At 32.0% G+C, this 20,409-nt stretch overlaps 3 protein-coding genes and 2 long non-coding RNA genes across 7 annotated transcripts in view; 3 read left to right on the top strand and 2 right to left on the bottom strand.

Annotated features, from left to right (window-relative positions):
- LOC149483991 (uncharacterized) overlaps nucleotides 1-20,409 on the top strand; it is a 418,879-nt gene that overhangs the window by 374,990 nt on the left and 23,480 nt on the right. The gene's annotated exons all lie outside the window — the stretch shown is intronic.
- Ythdc1 (YTH domain containing 1) lies at nucleotides 3,461-5,053 on the bottom strand. Its single transcript, XM_089701509.1, has one exon. The coding sequence runs from the start codon at nucleotides 4,838-4,840 to the stop codon at nucleotides 3,518-3,520; it is 1,323 nt and encodes a 440-aa protein (XP_089557635.1). The 5' UTR covers nucleotides 4,841-5,053; the 3' UTR covers nucleotides 3,461-3,517.
- Gdap1 (ganglioside induced differentiation associated protein 1) lies at nucleotides 6,779-9,687 on the top strand. Of its 3 annotated transcripts, XM_089701506.1 has the most exons (7): nucleotides 6,779-6,811; nucleotides 7,740-7,845; nucleotides 7,917-8,109; nucleotides 8,210-8,389; nucleotides 8,461-8,661; nucleotides 8,974-9,296; nucleotides 9,373-9,687. In XM_089701506.1, exons 1-6 carry the CDS (start codon nucleotides 6,789-6,791, stop codon nucleotides 9,273-9,275), a joined length of 1,005 nt encoding a protein of 334 aa, XP_089557632.1. In that variant the 5' UTR covers nucleotides 6,779-6,788; the 3' UTR covers nucleotides 9,276-9,296; nucleotides 9,373-9,687. The 3 variants fall into 3 exon arrangements, with proteins under 3 accessions (XP_089557632.1, XP_089557634.1, XP_089557633.1); XM_089701508.1 differs by lacking the exons at nucleotides 6,779-6,811; nucleotides 7,740-7,845 and adding an exon at nucleotides 7,056-7,169 and having other exon boundaries at nucleotides 9,373-9,686; XM_089701507.1 differs by lacking the exon at nucleotides 6,779-6,811 and having other exon boundaries at nucleotides 7,388-7,845; nucleotides 9,373-9,686.
- Nucleotides 9,744-11,473, bottom strand: Fitm (acyl-coenzyme A diphosphatase Fitm). The gene has a single exon (XM_089701505.1). It carries the CDS (start codon nucleotides 11,263-11,265, stop codon nucleotides 10,174-10,176), a length of 1,092 nt encoding a protein of 363 aa, XP_089557631.1. The 5' UTR covers nucleotides 11,266-11,473; the 3' UTR covers nucleotides 9,744-10,173.
- Nucleotides 12,209-13,063, top strand: LOC149483994 (uncharacterized). The gene is made up of 2 exons (XR_016316373.1): nucleotides 12,209-12,569; nucleotides 12,823-13,063. It is a non-coding gene; the product is annotated as an uncharacterized LOC149483994 (long non-coding RNA).

Genomic DNA, 20,409 nt, shown 5'->3' with positions numbered 1-20,409 from the left:
TATTACGCTAGCGAGTATCGTATGCGTAAACTCATGGAAGAGCTACAGAGCGCTGAAGGAAGGAGCGCTGAAGCGAGGGAAGCGGTAAGAGATCTAGAAAATATTGGATATTGGAAGGCGTTGATGTAGGTAAGGCGGGCGATGGATTTTGATTTTTGACACAGAACAAGCAGCCTTGCGAACCAATTGCTGCGTGAACCAGTCGAGGATTATTCAAGGTGGCGCTAGAGGAAATAAGCCTAAATACGTTTATAGGTTTTCTAATTTCTATCACTAACCTAGCACCCATAGTCCAGCTGGAGATGCGTGTGACATTTAGTGTATGTAACATAATATGATGAACCCATGATGAACCTATCTATAGGTACTTGATTACATATTATTATGTCAATGCTATCATTCGTTTCATCATCAAGGTTCATATATTTTTCTATAGGGTTCCAGTTTCAGTGGTAGAAGTGCAACTCGATATAGAGGTAATGTACCTACAATTTTTAAAAGCGGCCGCAAGTAGTTTTCGAGAAAATCGGGAAAAAGGTGGGGAGCTGGGGGAACGTTCTCGAGCGGAACTTTTTTTAAGTTGTAACAAAAAAGATAATATGATAGTAGGTACGTATGGTAGGTATGTTTGTAACGAACTCAAACAAGATGCCGCGGCCGCTGCGAGAACGTAGAACTGGAAACACAAATTTTATAATAGTTAGAGAGCTAGCGCAAATCTATATCTGTATGTATTTGACCAGACCTGGATGTTTGTGTGTTGATTCCCCTATACCTACTATACATGAGATGGGATTCACTAAGTCCAGAGTTGTGGACGGGTCGGGCGCTCAGGTAACTAAGACAGGTGGAAATTTTTGGCGAACTTTAAATCCATTATCAAGCGGGTAACAGTCTGGCAGACACTTATGAAAGTGTTGAGAAAAATAAAATTTTAAAAGTAACTAATTGACCAAATCTGCCATTCATATATTTTATTTTAAATAAGGGTCTTAAAAACTTAATTTTCGTCACGGCAGACATTTTCATTGCGTACAGTCTTCAGCAGACAACTTATTTTTTACTGACAACAGACTATTTATTGCACGCCTCATAAGCGAAGCGTTGAGGTGGGTACTACTGTCACTTCGCGCAAAACATCTGATTTTTCAAACTTAAAATGTCTTTATGTATCATACATTGCACTTGTAAGATAATACATACACACACATATTAAGAAAAAACACTATTTTTAACGTTCATGATATTTTTGATGTCATTTTTGTTATTTAAACTAGTTAAAAAACAGTTTAAAAAAGTTCTGTCTTGGACGTCCGTGTGTCTGTATGTGCGGATCCTTTTTCTTGTTAACACGATAGCGACCGAAATACTTTACTAATCGAGTCTTTTTTTTTCTCTTACGCTTGAGTATGCTCAGGAATAGAACCCTTTCATTTTTCAGGGTCTGATTCGATGTGGTTTAATTGTTATTAAATAAACAAAAATACTTAATAATTAATAAAAAATATTTATTAAAAAAAATTATGAGGCGTGCACTTTTGGATTTTCCAAATTATTTTTTCAATATTTTCAATGTACAGAATTGACCCTTCTACAGATTTATTATATGTATAGATGAGTATTTTATATTATGATTAACTTACCGTTTCGGTGAAATTCACGATAAAATCAATTTTTAGAGGAATGGAAGATGAACATATTCATCTTCCATTCCTCTAACTTGATTCTAATTTACGGCATAAGAATAAAAAGTAGGCAACTAGATGTACACTAGTTACGGCTTTTTTCGGGAATATAAGTACTTAACACATAATATCAGTAATTACCTACTAACTGTATCTTGGCAGTGAATCGGTTTTTTTAAACATCTTCTATGGTACTCGGATCAGATCCCACCTATATCTATACCTTATATTATAAAGATAAAGAGTTTGTTTGTTTGAACGCGCTAATCTCAAGAACTCCTGGTCCGATTTGAAAAATTCTTTCGGTGTTGGATAGTCCAATAATCTAGGAAGGCTATATATGTATATCCATACTAATATTATAAATGCGAAAGTAGCTCTGTCTGTCTGTCTGTTACTCAATCACGCCTTAACTACTTACTGAACCAATTTGCATGACATTTGGTATAGAGATATTTTGATACCCGAGAAAGGAAATAGGCTACTTTTTACCCCGGGACATAGGATAGGTTTTATCCCGGAAATCCCACGGGAACGGGAACTATGCGGGTTTTTCTTTGAAATGATCGAATGTCTATTGGCCACATCATGATGTGGTTTGAGCAGATCAATGATAAGAAATAATTTCTCGAATCTCGATATGGTCAACTAAACGCGAGGTTTTTTCATGAAATTATCAAAATTATTTGATCATATCGTAAAATAGTTACTTAGACAATCCGAGTTCGGGAAGTGGGGGGGAGGATTTACTAAAAGCTCATTATCACACTGTTTGTATGCATTTTCTGAGTAAATTTACTATAGAAATGTAAGTAGGTATATTATATTTTACACCATCAGAAAGTAGATATTTCAACGAACCCTGGTGTAAATGTCACAGCTGATTAGTTTTCTTTACTGACAAGTAAACATTCAGGCTGAATTTCAGCCTGCAAGGCCTTTAATTTTTTTGTTGGTCTCCACTGGAAATAAAACCCAATCCCTCATATGTATGGTCACATATAAAACACTGTACCAAAGTATTATTTTGATTGCATAGCAAAATAAATTAAGTAACCCATAGTCTTACAGTATTCAAGAATAGGAGTTTTAAGTAAATTAACTTTGAAGAAGGGAATTCAACTTATTAACTCCAATCAGCTGTTGCAATAAAAAATCTACAAAACAAGAGAACATCATTAAGTTATTGATATAAATTTACACATTTACACAGGATACAAAGTTTTAAGTGATTTTTTAAATAGTAATTAATTATTATCTATAGTTAGTAAATATATATTATGCATTATACATATAGATAGTATGTACTACGTAGTACATATATCTCGATGGTATTATATGTATTGATTTGCAATAAGACAAAACCTAAGACTTCAGCTTTTTGGTTAAATAATGTTAATTAAATAAAAAAATAATATATTACTCCTTCCAAAACAGATATCTAAATATAGTTCATTTGTAAATTAAGATTTAAATCTTTTACTACTGATATCACAGTTATTCACAGCCTTATTTGTTGCATAAGTCTAGAAGAACCTATTTGGTTGGTTGGTTAATAACCTATATTTCCTGTATTCACAACTTTCCATGGCGGTCTAGTTACCATTGACCTTATTCCTCCTTTCTTTTACCTAACCCATACACATTTGTTCCTAATAGCACAAGTCCCTTTAAAATAATTTAATTAACAAATGTTCATGCTTAACCATAAATCGTCCAAGTATAAATAAAGTTCATCACAACACTGATAAAATTTGATTCAATAAAGTTCAAAGTTCAAACACAATTATTTATTAAACTCAATTAAACATACATCGGTGGTTATCATTACTCTATCTGCGATCCCTATACCTATGTGAGTCACGGTCACGGCTTCTGCCTCTGGAACGATCCGAAGTGCGCCACAAAAACTCATCAACCGACCTCTCATAAGATCTCTTATCATATACAAGCACTGAACGAGGGTAATCAGCCAAGTCATAGTAACGTGGAGGAGGTGGTGGTGGAGGAGGCAATCCATTGTAACTAGGAAGAGCTCCACTAAACCCTGGAGGAGCCACATATGGCAAGGGAGGCAGCTGATGGTGCATTGACCTCATATATTCTGCAACATAGGCCTCTGCTGCTGCAGTTCCACTGCTACCGTATCCTTCACGACTTCGGACAAACCACGATGGCAATCTCTCCCTCATAAAAGGTGATGGTGACCTTCTTTTGTATGAAGATCCTAAACGATTTCTTGGGGAGGTAAAGATTTTGCGTCGGCTCCGTGATGAACTCATACGGTTTCTATATGATGTACCTCGGAAAGATAAGGGTGCTCTGTATGTTCTGTAGCTACCACTTTTTAAATAACCTTTTTTTGATGCCTCCTTTGATTTTCTCAGTATAGAAGTCATTTCAATTCCATCATCTTCAGGAAACAATCTACACAACTCCTCTGCAACTTTCGGCTCTATCTCTTGACCATCTCTGCCAATTTTAACTGGTTTACCCTCATTCCATGGATTATACAAATGGAGTGTGCTACTGAAAGGCAATTCTTTCCTACAAATCCAGTCAACTTTGAATACACCATCTAATACTTTAGCAGATAGGCCAGGAGGCAAGACCCATGATATTGGAGGTACATCTCTACGAGATTCACTACCTAGACGAGCGAAACCAGCAAATTTACCACTTTCCTTTACAGAAAATATTAAAAGCACATTTCTTGATTCTCTGTAGGCTTGGTTCAAGTTTGCTTCGTTTTGGGGTAGTGTTGACCAAACACCTTTTGCTTTTGACAATGTTATGTTTTCAGCATTGTTTGATTTAATGAGGAAAAAACGTGTATCCCTAAACAAATAGTTTAATTTTGTCATATAGTCATACGTTTTGACTTTTGTACCGCTGGATATGCGACGTCGCTTTGTTTCTTGTGGAGAGTTACTGTCAGACTTAGCCCGTTTACGATGCCGCCGTTCCTTAGATTTTGTGCTTACTGAACTAATACTTGGGGTGCTGGAATCACTCGAAGATGAACTAGATACTTCGCTGCGTGTATCATATGTATCTCTCAAAACATCCTCAAGTTGTTTTAATTCTTCGCCAATTTCAGCTTCCACTTCTCCTATTCCAAGATTAACAGCGTCAGTATTATTGGAAGCCTCCATTGTTATATGAAAATGCGTCCTAGCAACAAGCTTTTAAAACCATAATTTTGAATGCATTTGCAAGTTCTAGAACTGTTCGGAACTACACAATACAGGTTTAATGGTTACTAGAAAATCAAAGAGCAGAACAAACAACAATTACAAATTACAATTTGTGTAATGCAGCTTGCTATTCCAATAATTTCTTCAGAAGTAGAATTTATAGAAAACAAACCAAAGACAGATATGATAGAGCACAGATCAAATAAAATGTACAATTGAATGATAAATAGCATTTATAGTCTGAGGTTATAGTCTGTGGTAGCTAAGACTACAATCGCTCGTGTTACATCTTAGATCATTAATGTTACATAAATGATCTTAAGGTTACATATATTTAAACCAAATTTAAACCGCGTCTTGAGTCAACGAAGAACTTATTGTGTAGTTTTAGCTTTTAAATAAAACATGATCTATCCACCTTAGAGCGTTTTCACATTATCCGATCCGATATCGGATATCGGAAGCCGATAGCCGATATCCGATATCGGAGGGAAGTAAAATGTATGAAATATGTACCTGTCTTTCACATTGTCCGGTCCGATATCGGATATCGGAGCCGACACCGATATGCCCGTGAGCTATCGGACGATAATGTTCAGTGTTACCAACTCAATTTTCGAAAAGGCAGTATACCAACAGCAAAAAAGAACTAGTTTGCGTATTTTCAGTCTTATAGGGCGCTAAATCTTAAAAAAAATTCTTTGCTTTAACCTAAAACCCTTTCTATTAAAAGAAACCTTTTTTTATTAAGAAAACACCATTTAAGTATTTATAGGTATTAAAAATACGATTTATACGGCAGCTATTTTAATTACCGTATTAAAATATACGGCAATTGGCTGAACTGAAGTAAGCAAAAATATATTGCGTTCTTAAATTCAAATATCTTTCTTCGAAAACATTTAAGTGTCTATAATCTTTATTTTAACTCATTCTGCCTCGCTCCTCCTCCTACTCGGATGTTGGTTGTGCTGTTAATTGTATTGTTGTCATTGAGTGCTTTGTTTTTAACCGACTTCAAAAAAATGAGGAGATTGCACACCGATTTTATTTTTATTTTGAATTTACAACAAAGAATACAAAGTTTGAAAAAATAATTGCTTATGACAATAAAGTGATTTATGTATCTTTACTTACAGGAAATTACCACAATCATGTTACAAATATATTTGAACGGGTGACAATATTATTTTAGGATATTACAGTGTAATAAGAAAAAGAAAAGAAAATGTGAACAAAGATTGTATCACTTAATAAATTTATCATAGGTAATACATGAACTTTTATAAATGTATATAGTGAAAAAATGACTAAATGACTAGGTACGTCTTGCTAAAAATACATTTAATAGATTTTGAAAGGTAACTAATATGTATTACTAAAACTTGTATACGTAGTATATTATTATTAGTCTGTGCTAAAACTATTAACTAATACAAGGTTGTAGTAGGTATTTATATAAATTTATTTAATTTATAATGTGTTAACATATACTATACAAATGACCGATATCAAAACTATTTAGTAAATAGCACATCTAAATAATATGCAGTAATTAATGATATCAAATCTTTTTTACATTTTACTTTTCATTTTTGAAGCTGTTTTTTTAACGTAGTTATTTTTAATGTATGTACAACTATGATCTATCATTTGATTTTTTTTTAATATTACCTTTTTTATCAACTGGCAATTTAGTTTAGTTTTCTCTAAAAATTTCTGGCAACACTCATGATGATATCGGAACGATTTTATCGGACAATGTGAAAGGGCAAATTGTATCCGATATCGGATATCGGCTATCGGCGTCCGATATCCGATATCGGATCGGATAATGTGAAAACGCTCTCACCCGCTTCGATTACTGATCAAAAATTTTCTGTGATCGAACTCTCGGCAATTCGGCATGATAAACAACTGTTTCGTTATGTTAGATATTATGTATATATGCGTAAATGAATCATTGTAATATGTATAAGTCTGCAACATATACATGTAAACATTTATGTTAAATGAATACATATTCAGTAAAATTTATGCACGCATGCAATATGCATAAGTTTTGGTAGAAAATATTTAGTTTTTATTTATTTACTGAAGCGAAACTTCTATATGCCCGTTACGTTAAGAATAAAATTTTGCACACACGCCCTTTTTTATTTTATAGAATAGTTTACATATATGCTGCAGACGTAAACTATAATTATTTATTTACGCCTATGCTATTCTACATAGCACTCGACGAATCATTCGTATAGTGTCGTCTCGAACCACCGTTCATAAATTCGTAAGTAGTACAGTAAATTCGTTTTATTTATTTATTTTATTTTATTACTTCCACTAACCGCTCTAAATGCAAATCTCAAGGCGTTCAGTGAGTACACTATTTTCATATGCGTATTCGTTATGTGCCTTAGGTTATGCGCCTCGATCTCGATATACGAATGTGTAGGTGGTGTAGATGCACTCTGATTGTTTTTGTCTAAGGCCGCATATCCATCTGCAAGAAAACTTCCGCGAGAAATGTCCGACAGTCTGTCCGACAGCAACTTGCAAGTCTAATTCCGCGTTTCCACCGGCAAGTAGACTTGAAAGTTGCTGTCAGACAGACTGTCGCCTGTCGGACATTTCTCGCGGAAGTTTTCTTGCAGGTGGAAACGCGGCCTAAGGTTTTTGTCATATCACCTGATTATTGTTTTCTTAAGTTGGTACAATGTGTTTTTAAATTGTAATTTCAAACTTGGTAATTTCTCATAACTTTTTAACTTTGCAAATTTCAAACTTTTACCAACTCTTTGTTGGTAAGTTAGTTATAGTACTATTTAAAATAATTTGTAGAAATGAATTTTATACAAAGGTATTTTGAGAATCTACAAATTTCGAAAATCGCCACCCCGGTTGCAAATGGCTATAAAACAAATATATTTCTTTATTGCAACTACTACAGCTTTTACTCGCAAAAGGTAAGGAATATTTCTTAAGTTATTAAAAAAATAGTATTAGTTTTAATTATTTTTAACTTTTTTTTTTACAGGTTTTAATGGCACTTTACGAAAAAAATATAGAATTTGAGCCATTGCTCATCGACATAACAAAAGGAGAACAGTATTCATCATGTTTTTTAGAAGTCAATCCTCGAGGAGAAATTCCAGTGCTCAAAGTTAACAATTCAATTATACCTGACTCAACAAGAATTTTAGACTTCTTGGAATATCATCTTAATCAAGGTTTATTTTTCATCATACTTTATCTTTTGGCTATAACAATAATAATATAATAACGGCTTTGTATGTAATACTTAATCTATAATTATTATTCTACTTTCAGAAACACCTCCTTTGATAAATGTATCATCAGACAGCAAGGTATTAAGCAACATAAACAAGTTTCGTGAAATGATTGAAGCCTTGCCTGCAGGCCTTATAACTGTTGGATCATTCTTTCATCCAAATTTATGTGGCAGTCCAAAGTTACCATTTATCTTACCAGTCAGAGAAGTACTTAAAAGTAAATTGAAAACTTTCGTTAATCTATTATTGATATAGAACATATGTTTAAAATGAGCAATTTAATTGTAGGTGGAGATTTATCAGGTTCCAAAAATTTGCGTAAACTAGCAAAAGAAAATCCTAAAGCTGAGAGGCAATTGCTATACAAAGCAGAAATTCAAGATAGAAAACATGAAATATTATCAAACGAAGAAGAGTATTTAAAAGTCTTAAACATTGTTGATGAAGTTTTATCACAAGTAGAACTGCAGCTTACAAAACAAAGTGAAGGTACATATTTTGTTTTGTCAACTACCATCTTAAACAAACATGAATGCCAAATTTGGTTATTATTAATTATACTTACTTTTTAAAGCTCTCCTTTTTATTGTAAGGTATAAAATAATCAATTACTAGAATTGATTATTTTATTTAAAAAAAATTACAAATAATTGGTAAACTGAAAAATTATAGGTAAGTATTGAATCAGCTTTATGTTTTTTAATTTAAGTAAATGTAGTTTTGAAGTTTGTTATTGATTATTTGAATATCTACTATAAACAAAAACTTTACTTTTTAAATTTTTAAAACTTTCTTTTTTAGGTAATTGGCTGTGCTGTGAACAGTTTAGTATAGCTGATATCAGTTTAGGGGTATTGTTACAACGTCTTTGGGAATTGGGTCTAGAGGAAAGGTTCTGGTCGGGTGGCAAACGTCCGCATATTGAGAACTACTATAATCGAATCAAAGAACGTGAATCATTCAAAAAGACAATACCAAGTCTACCAATGCACATAAAAATGATAGTAACATCACAACCCCCAGCATATGTTGGTGCCGCAGGAGCTGTGTCTGTTGGTGTAGTTATTGCATTGGCCTATATTTTCAAGAAGATCATTCATTAGAAAATCCCAAAATACATGCAGGTAAAATAATTTGACTACTATCCACTTTGTTGCCAACATATATTTTTTTATATAATATTTTTTTTTTTTGTTTTAGATGGTAGAGGCAATGTTTTAGTAGCACAATCTTGAATATGTAGGAATCTTAATCAGTTATTTCTTCATAGAACTTTATTATGTGATATTTCAATCAGTATTAACAATATTTTATTGTAAATTCAAGTAATAATGGTGAAAAATAATGTGTAAATAAATTTGTCCCCTTATTGAGTTTGAAGAAGTAGCCTGAATTTGTTCAAGCTTAATATTATTTTCGCTGTTAATTATTGAATAAAAATATAATAAAGATATTTACAATTAATGTATTATTAATGAAATATGAGATTATAATATATGCACTTGAATACTTTTTGCTTATTTATAAAAAAATGACTTCACCCAAATTACTTATTATATATTTTACATGTAAATGAAATATGTTTTTTTTTATTGAAAACTTTTATTTAACAAAAAATTGAGAAGTGTCCCAAACCTTATTCTAAAATAATGAAGTTAGTATATTTAAACAATAAATTAATAACTTTGTACACAAGAAGTTAAATGAGTACTGGATATTGTGCAATATTTCAACTTCTAAACATTCAATAAGTAGTCTCACAGTTTTGTCTTACAATATTTTTTCTTATTTGTACATTACTAAATTCATTAAGTGGTTGAACATAATTATGATCATCAAAATATAGTCACAATTTTTTAGATATGAATCCATATAATTATGAACTAAATATTTATAACACAATTAAATCTATTTACCTGTCCTCCAAAAAAGAAAAATAAATTGCATCCACCTTGATCTCCCAAAAAAAAACCCCAAAACTAATACTGATTTAGTACAATTTTATCTACCATCCTCATTTGTTTCAATGTTTTCCTGGTTTTTGTTAATTGGCATTCCCATGAAATGCTTAGTATTTGTTAAACTAGATCTTTTTCTATTTGGTAAGTTGGTAAGGACAGGTTTTTCATTATTATACTTAAACAAGCCTTGTCCAGGTAAATTTGGTAATATTTTAGGTATGGTATACCAAGCCCTGTATGTCACAAACCAAGTTAATATTGCAATAATTCCACTTAGAAATTTCTCAACCATTATATGATAGTAAAGAATTGTAGATACTAACATTACATCCCACAACAGTTGAAGACAGGTAATTGCAATTAGAAGTGCTCTCACATAAGGTGTAAACTTTTCATAAGATATTTTTAATACATCCATATCACTTGATTTAATATTTTTTAAAGGATTTGTACTAGGAGATTTGTCATTTTGACTTCTTGAGTAATTTTCATCTCTAATATAATCTTTAATTCTCTCCCATCCCTTGATAGCCTTTGCTTCTTCTATCATTACTAAACTTGAGTAAATTAATATGAAACAATGTCCTGATATATCAAAGCCATTCCAAAAGTGGCCATTTTGTAAACAAGCAACTTTATTATCAAATTTATTTGAATTGCATCTTCCATATTTCGTTTCAATTATATTAAAGATAGTTGTCCATGTATACCATGATATAGTAGCTATTATTAACCTTGATAAATGAGCTGTTGCTATATATTTCCGCTTCCCACAACATATTGTATATGATGTTAATAAAACATAAGGCACTGTTAAAAATAATGTCCAAAACCAGCCGATTTTTACAAAATATTGGTTAAAAACATTATCACTTCTAGAAAAATAAGTTCTGGGAAAGGTCATGACATCCGCGATGAGTGAAAGTAAGAAGAGAGCTCCTAGATATACGGCTATTTTTAAATTGGTGTCGAAGAACAGCACCTTCTTGCAAACGTGCACAATCATTAGGACGAGAACTTCAAATATAGACGACTGTTCCCGTGTTGGTTTTGTTCCTTTGTAGTCCGTATTCGATTCATTTTGAAACTTGAAATTCATTCGAGAATTTTTAAAGTTGTTTCGAGCACTCATGGCGTCATTAATATTTTTTTACATTTAACTTCAAAAAAAGTAATGTGAAGTGTGAACTAATTCAACTTAAATGTATCTACCACAGAGCAAGTATCTACTAAGGTATCCACGGTATCTAGTAGGTATCTACTAATTGTAGATATTATAAATTATAATTTTAGAATTAAAGTAAAAACGAGGTTGACAATTGACCGCAATTGACAAATGAAATGACAAATGACAATTGACCTCTGAACAACGATCATATGGAACTGCCATATGCATGTAGGTACTTTTCCTGCATACCTAAGTAAACAAATCGGGGTACAAACATGGCGGGCTAGGGACGTTCACTTGTTCTACAGTTCTACAGTTCTACAGTTCACTTGTTGTTTCTACAGCTCATAATAACTAAGATGATTAAATGTAAAATGATTAAAAGATTTCTATACACTTGATAATAAATACACTTTAATATAAGCAATAATTTAACAAAATGTTAGCCACTTACCGTTGAAAGGTTAGATTCGGCCTGTTTTTGCTTTGGCATAGGCCACAACCTACTATAGAACACTTCATGGTACCTATTATTATTTTCAATTATACTTATTACACTCGATTATGGTCGAAAAACACTGGAAAATCATAAAAATTTCACAATGACATCTTCTCACATGTAAACAAAACCGTATACTAAGATGGCGTCCGTGGCAGCAAAGGTACATCGATGCCAATGAAGAGGGCGCTAATAAAAAGAGTGTAGATGCTTTTTCTAAGGTAAAACCACTGTTGTGAGAAAGAGATGGGTATATCATTATTATTTCCGCGTCAAATTGAACAATTACGGCAGTTCCATAGGATTCTTTGTTCTGAGCAATTGACATGTACATAGATAATACCTCAGAGGAATTAATAGGTTTATTGCTCTGAGGATAATACATTTTTTTTTATACTGTATAAACGTAGACAGAGAAACCAATAGACAAATTGATAGTTTATGTCGCATTCACACAAGAAAAAGAGCAACTTATGCCGGTGTTGTGTAAAGAAATGAGAGAGAACGATAAAATTTTTTGTTTCACCCAGCGTGCCACTTTTTTCAAGAAAAGAAACCTACTTTGCTAAACAAAGTTTGACAGCTAACTATCGTCTTCCCTAAAAATATAGTTTTTACATGTTCTAAGTTACGTAATTCATGGTATGTTTGGTTTTTAATGATTTAGACTTACTGTTAATACCTTATAAAATAATACCATGGTGCGGTGTAGCGTTAAAGGGTGTTAAAGTGATAGTGGAACGAAAATGCCTGGATTGTCTTTTCACTCGTAAGTATACAACTCTTTATCAGTTTATAGGCCTTCATGATATTTCAGCGTGTTAATATATTGTGTATCACGTGCTGTTGACTTGAATACATTGTTTAAAAACCACAAAAATAACAATTATAAATTTTAACCTAAAAAATTTTGTGTTGCCAACTTTTCTACAAATTGTTACCCACTATTATGGGAAATAATAATATATATTCTGCAGTGTGTATTTAATTAAATATCTGAAATATTCAATGGCTTGTTCCAGTTTTCCTGAACCGGATAATTTACGACAAATTTGGATTGTAGCTACAGGATGAACAGATTGGAAACCAAAACCGAAGGTTAGAAAGTATTACGGCAATCACCACCACCGCGACGCTGCCCCGCCGAAGACAATGGACACTCTTGGTTCCAACTTCCAACATTGAACCGGAGGGACGTAGTTAATTAAGTTAGAGATAATTTAAATGTAATTTTTTTATTACAATAAATTATTATTAAGTAAATTTCGTTTTTTTTGCGCGTTCGCGGGTCGGTCAATATAATTAACGTGTGTATCTGTTAATACTTACGAAAATAAACATTCTTTTATTTTTTTTATTTTATTTTATAAAAAATAATGAACAATCGAGTTTTCATCTACATTATCATTACATACACATTTTTATATGGGATTATGATAATGATATATATTATACATACTAGTGGTCCACCCCGGCTTCGCCCGTGGTACATATTTCGCAATAAAAGGTAGCCTATGTCCTTTCTCAGGTATCAAAATATCTACATACCAAATTTCATGCAAATTGTTTTAGTAGTTTAGGCGTGATTGAGTAACAGACAGACAGACAGAGTTACTTTCGCATTTATAATATTATATAGTATGGATTATATAATATATAGGTATGTGTATATACATAATATGTATTACCCATCTAAAAGTAATATGTTTATTATATACTAGCTGCGCTCCGAAAACCATACATACATATGTACATACATAATTACAAACATTTTCTCTTTATAATATTAGTATAAACATGTAAGTATGTAATGTGGATATCTCATTATTATCCACTTATGTTATGTGAATAATGATATTGAGAGATTTGTATAGGTAAACCAGAATCTGATGGCAATTAGGGAAATCAAAATTTTGAGTGTGCAACCCTAGGGAAAATGGACTGAACGATCTTGATACTGCTTATTTTTTATTTTATCCTCAATATCATTACTCACATTACATAAGTGGACAATACTGTACTTAATAATGAGATATCCATTTAATATTATGTAGGTACATACTTACATGTATAATATACAATTATACAAATTACTTTTATATAGGCAATACATATTATTATTTACACATACCTATATTTGTATATATTCATTACCAGTATGCCATGTGAAAATATCGATATAATGATAATGTAGATCAAAACTGCTTATAATTTTTTATAAAATAAAATAAATTTAAAATAAAATTATGTTTATTTTCGTAAGTATTAACAGACACACATTATAAAATTGACTTGGACAGCTTGGACTTGACGAATAGCCGTATTGGAAACTCCGATAATAAGTTTTGATAAAATTATATTTTAATCAACAAACAATATTATACTTAGTTACCTATTTATAACATTTTTAATTTAAAGTATCAAAACGGGTAAGTCCAACTAAGCAATAAAATCTTTCACGCGCTTTAAAATTGAAAATTGTGATGTGTTTGACCCTTCTTCATCGAATATTTTTCTATACACATTGTAAACAACACCTCTTGCTTGTGATCGCAGCGGTTTTATCGACATTTCGAAGATTTTGAAGACAAAATCCTAAAAATTAATCATCAACACAAATAATTTGACAACCAATTTGATAGTTGTCAAATAAAGTTGCCACATGAAAATCTTTTATTTTTAAAATATAAATATGCCATCAGATTCTGGTAGACCTATATCTTACAAATTGCGGGGTAAATTTTCCCTCACATGGTAACCCTAAATATTGTGACGTATTCTTTTTTATCTCTTTCTGCGACACGCATTGCCGGTGTCTATTGGATTCTCTGTCTACGTGTATAAATGACATGTACATGAATTGACATACGTATTTTGTAATGTGATCGTATTATTTATTATCTATGGTGATCGTCATATATTATGCCGCCTCCACACATAGGCCAATGCGCTGGCAAGTGCGCTGGCCAAGCCACTGGTGTGTATATATTCAGCCTTACTTATAAACGTCTCTCAAATTTAAGAGCCCCTCTTAGCTGTTGATCAACGTTTTTTTCACTTATAAACCCAATTCAGTGTATTATAGATATTATGTATAATATGTGTAGAATGGCCGTTGGCGCATTGGTCGTAGTTGAATACGTCTACACATTGGCCCGAACTAAGAAAAGGGCAAAGCATACTGAACGCAGAACGACCTTTCAATGTGTGGATAAACTCACAAACGCTCTCGTTAAATGTGCGCAGGCGATTATTCCATAACTCTTGCAGATATAAAAAAACATAAAACTGATATCAAAATCCCTTAACCTAATGAGTAAATTGACAATAACTTTTTAAAAATAAAACGGTAAATAATGTACTTTCGATATCAGTTTAAAGTTTTTTAATATCCGTAAGAGCGTTTTCACATTATCCGATCCGATATCGGATATCGGACGCCGATAGCCGATATCCGATATCGGATACAATTTGCCCTTTCACATTGTCCGATAAAATCGTTCCGATATCATCATGAGTGTTGCCAGAAATTTTTAGAGAAAACTAAACTAAATTGCCAGTTGATAAAAAAAGGTATAATTAAAAAAAATCAAATGTTATAAATCAAAGTTGTACATGTACATTAAAAATAACTACGATAAAGAAAAACAACTTCAAAAAAGAAAAGTAAAATGTAAAAAAAGATTTGATATCACAAATTACTGCATATTATTTAGATGTGCTATTTACTAAATAGTTTTGATATCGGTCATTTGTATAACATAATATACTTATGTTAACACATTATAAATATGTACTACAACCTAGTATTAGTTAATAGTTTTAGTAATACCATGGACGAATATACAGTGCGACACAAAAGAGATGAAAATAAATGAGGGCGCCACCGTCGCTCATATAGCAACACTGATACTGCGACGCAAGCGATCTTGATACTATAGAATAAAAATCCAAAAATCTATATATACCTATAATCTAAAATAAATACCGCGATTTAAACCGTTATAATTGTTTCATTGTAGCAATAGTGCAAATTTAAGACAAAAATACATTAGTATTTTAATTGACCTACCTAGGTCAAATTTTACTTAAATGTATTTGGAATTAGTTATTTTATAAAAATCGGTCAAGTGCTTAGACTGCAGAGGCACACATAGAATCAAACATACAAACAAACAAGCATACATGCAGCTCAAACACATTACCCTCTTTCTGGGTCCGTCGGGTAGAAAAAAACAAGGCGATTTGAAAACCACATATTTTTATTTTTTTTTAGATAAATTTTGTACATTAATATAATTCATCAAAATCTAAATATTCTACTCCTTCAAAGGACTGATCATCACTCTGTTTCGAAGTACTGGCAAGAGGGTACGGGGCATCTTCAGTATCTGTAAATATGATACAGTAAATATGATTATTTTTCTTATGGTTTGATTGATTAATAGATAGATAGCTGTATGAAAACAGTTATCACTATACTATGTAGTAAAATCTAAACTAGGTACTTTATTTGAGGCTGGTTGGATTGGATATAACTTCTTGACTCAAATTGTGCTGGTCGCACTATAAAAACTAGTTTTTGTTTACATACAAATAACCTCAAATTAAATTGCGAAAACGTAATAATCGCCATACATACATACATTAAACACTCGTCACTAATGGAATATTCTATTTTACGTAGTACTGAGCAAAAATAAATGGAATCTCACCGGTATATTCTGCTGTACGTTTGTAAACGTTTTCCAAATCAGTCAATAAATTTCCAGCTTGAAATTCGGACAAACACCGAATAAAAACTTTATACACCACATCACGGACACCGCTAAGTTTAACCTTTTTCATGATGTCTCCTTTTTTATTTAAATTTCTTGTTCTAAATAACAATTTTATCTCAATAATTCTCCACTTCACGAAAAAAACAACAAATTTTTATTCAACTTGACAGCTACATTGCCAATTCAGGGTTGCCAGGTAATGAAAAACGAATTAGTTCCAAAATAATTAATTTCATCTCTTTTATGTCGTACTATAATTTATATTTGTCTATGGTAATACATATTAGTAAATACCTTTCAAAATCTATTATATGTATTTTTAGCAAGACGTACCTAGTCATTTAGTCATTTTTTCACTACATACATTTATAAAAATTCATGTAGTACCTATGATAAATTTATTAAGTGATACAATCTTTGTTCACATTTTCTTTTCTTTTTCTTATTACACTGTAATATCCTAAAATAATATTGTCACTCGTTCAAATATATTTGTAATATGATTGTTGTAATTTCCTGTAAGTAAAGATACATAAATTATTTTATTGTCATAAACAATTATTTTAGAATTAAGAGTTTTCAAACTTTGTATTCTTTGTTGTAAATTCAAAATAAAAATAAAATCCCCTCCTTTTTTGAAGTCGGTTAAAAACAAAGCACTCAATGACAACAATACAATAAACAGCACAACCAACATCCGAGTAGGAGGAGGAGCGAGGCAGAATGAGATAAAATAAAGATGATAGACACTAATGTTTTCGAAGATAGATATTTGAATTTAAGAACGCATTATATTTTTGTTTACTTCAGTTCAGCCAATTGCCGTGTATTTTAATACGGCAAATAAAAATACCTGCCGTATAAATCGTATTTTAAATGCCTATAAATACTTAAATGTGTGTTTTCTTAATAAAAAAAGGTTTCTTTTAATAGAAAGGGTTTTAGGTTAAAAACAAAGAATATTTTTTTGAAGATTGAGCGCCCTATAAGACTGAAAATACACAAACTAGTGCTTTTTTGCTGTTGGTATACTGCCTTTTCGAAAATTGAGTTGGCAACACTGAACATTATCGTCCGATAGCCACTGGGAATATCGGTGTCGGCTCCGATATCCGATATCGGACCGGACAATGTGAAAGACAGGCACATATTTCATACATTTTACTTCCCTCCGATATCGGATATCGGCTATCGGCTTCCGATATCCGATATCGGATCGGATAATGTGAAAACGCTCTAATAGTTACGAAATAATCGCCTGTGCACACTTAACGATTACACCCGTTATATACAGGGTATCCCAAAAAGTAGTATGGGAAATCATATCAAATCACCCCCATGTATGGGATAGAAATACGATTTTTCGTATTTTCGAAGTTATGACGTTTTTTTCAATTTTTCAACTATCGCCGAGTATGATAAGATTCTTTTTATAGTGACGTTAATTATTGCGGTCGATGCTTGACTTTTTTTGTGTGCTAAGCTGAAAGATAGGCCAATCCAGTATGGTAACATTTACTATCGTTAGATCTTTTGATTGGAATAAAAAAAAATTAAATTCCAAGAAAGATAAAATTACCTAGTATGTTCACAACCTTTTCACAACTTCAAGGGCTCGTAAAAAATAAAATAACATAAAAAAATTACCCTGAAAATTTCATTTTATTGAAGTGAAACTTCTTTATCGGGGTTGGAAAAAAATTTAGTGTAACATTTTTTTCGTTTACGCGTGACAATTTTCCGTTACGCGCCATCTTGTTTTTATCCCTTACACTCGTGATTGACGTATTTCTGTAAAGTTGCATAAAGTAAATTATTGAAGTGAAACTTCTTTATCGGGGGTGGGCAAAAATTTTGTGTAACATTTTTGCGTTACGTTACGCCGCGCGCGTGCAATTTTTGCGTTACGCCGTATCCCTACCACGCGTGATTCGACGTATACTTTCTCCAGCGGAGTAGGGATAGCGTATCGTTTTAACGTACGTCCAATCACTTTACTTGACCGTTTTTCTATTGCACTCGTATTTATTTCCAACGCTCTATAGTGACGTGGTAATATTATATTAAGTGATCAGCAAAATCTAAGTGTTTATTTTAATGCTAATTCTAGTGAATTTCTAAAAAAAGTTAGTAATTACATCTCTTTTTCTAATACTTAGGTGTAATTATGGTATTTATTTCTAATACTTGAATGTTGATTGTGGTACATATTTATTTTTCTAATTCTAAAATATTTAAAGTTATTCTCAGTTTTTGATTGAATTTTTTAAAACACCAACACGTGGGCGTGATCATGTCATTTATTTTTCAAGTTATTTAAGCTTAACCTCTGTCTTAATATGTATATATTATGTACTATGTGCGTCATTAATTTCTGACTGTTTCGAGATTTGGTGCAAAATAAAACAGTGTGTAAATAAAATTAAACAATTGAGTTAAAGTATAATTTCATAGATAACACGTTGAGAAGTTCCCTGTATAAATATATATACATATCTTGTATAAATACATACATAATATGCCTATAGAATTTTACTCAATTATTGTTTTATTTTATTGATTTTTTACAAATTTTATTCACACTATTTTATTTTGCACCAAATTTCGAAACAGTCAGAAATTAATGACGCACATATTATACATATAAACGTTTTACGGTTTTAATATAGAATATTTTATTTTATGCTTTTTTGAAGTGAAACTTCTTTATCGGGGTTGGACAAAAATTTAGTGTAACATTTTTGTGTTACGCCGTACGCGTGACATTTTTGCGTTACGCCGTACGCGTGACATTTTTGCGTTACGCCATACTCGTGACATTTTTAAGGTCATAAAGAAGTTTCACTTCTTACGTGTGTACTCTAGTACACGCATACATTTTTTTTTTGAAAAATAAGGTGATAAAGAAGTTTCACTTCTTACGTGTGTACATTAGTACACGCACACATTTTTGATGTGAAACTTCTTTATCGGGGTTGGAAAAAAATTTAGTGTTACATTTTTTCGTTACGCGTGACATTTTTCCGTTACGCGCCATCTTTTTCTTATCCCCACCACGCGTGATTCGACGTATTTCTGTAAAGTTGCATATAGTAAATTATTTTTTTGAAAAATAAGATCATAAAGAAGTTTCACTTCCGTGTGTACACTAGTACACGCACACATTTTTTTGAAGTGAAACTTCTTTATCGGGGATGGACAAAAATTTAGTGTAACATTTTTGCGTTATGCCGTACGCGTGACATTTTTGCGTTACGCCATACTCGTGACATTTTTAAGGTCATAAAGAAGTTTCACTTCTTACGTGTGTAGTCTAGTACACGCATACATTTTTTACATATTTATAAGGCTTCAATCGAAAAATTGATATATAAATGTGGTAAGTGCAAAATTTTAATTTACATGATGATTAAAACAAAGCAGGAAAAAGTTGTCTTTTAAACTTTTTTTGTCTTTAGTATATCACTACTTTTTGCTTATTTTTTGGGACATCCTGTATATCGTTATACCTTTTTATACTCACAATTATTTTCATAATATTATTTCTACACTAGCGGTCCGCCCCGGCTTCGCCCGTGGTACATATGAAAAATAGATGTTGGCCGATTCTCAGACTTACCCGATATGCACAGAAAATTTCATGAGAATCGGTCCAACCGTTTGGGAGGAGTATGCAGACTAACATTGTGACACGAGAATCTATAATATAAAAATGAATCGCAAAATGTGTTGGTAAGCGCATAACTCGAGAACGGGTGGACCGATTTCGATAATTCTTTTTTTATTATATTCCTTGAAGTACGAGGATGGTTCTTATGTAGAGAAAAC

Source organism: Colias philodice, chromosome 12 (assembly GCF_061535455.1).
Source record: "Colias philodice isolate Cphi_HAF_F1 chromosome 12, ilColPhil1 Martin Lab GWU primary, whole genome shotgun sequence".
In the NCBI taxonomy this organism is placed as follows: Eukaryota; Metazoa; Arthropoda; class Insecta; order Lepidoptera; family Pieridae; genus Colias; species Colias philodice.
This window is presented reverse-complemented; position numbering and strand designations above follow the sequence as displayed.

What these genes read in the sequence shown, in the direction of transcription:
- Gdap1 (XM_089701506.1), top strand. Translation starts at nt 6,789, where the DNA reads ATGATAAACAACTGTTTCGTTAT. An exon ending in GGAATATCATCTTAATCAAG is followed by an intron (nt 8,110 to 8,209) that starts GTTTATTTTTCA and finishes TTCTACTTTCAG; the next exon opens with AAACACCTCCTTTGATAAAT. An exon ending in GCTTACAAAACAAAGTGAAG is followed by an intron (nt 8,662 to 8,973) that starts GTACATATTTTG and finishes TTTCTTTTTTAG; the next exon opens with GTAATTGGCTGTGCTGTGAA.
- Ythdc1 (XM_089701509.1), bottom strand. Translation starts at nt 4,840, where the DNA reads ATGGAGGCTTCCAATAATACTGACGCTGTTAATCTTGGAATAGGAGAA.
- Fitm (XM_089701505.1), bottom strand. Translation starts at nt 11,265, where the DNA reads ATGAGTGCTCGAAACAACTTTAAAAATTCTCGAATGAATTTCAAGTTT.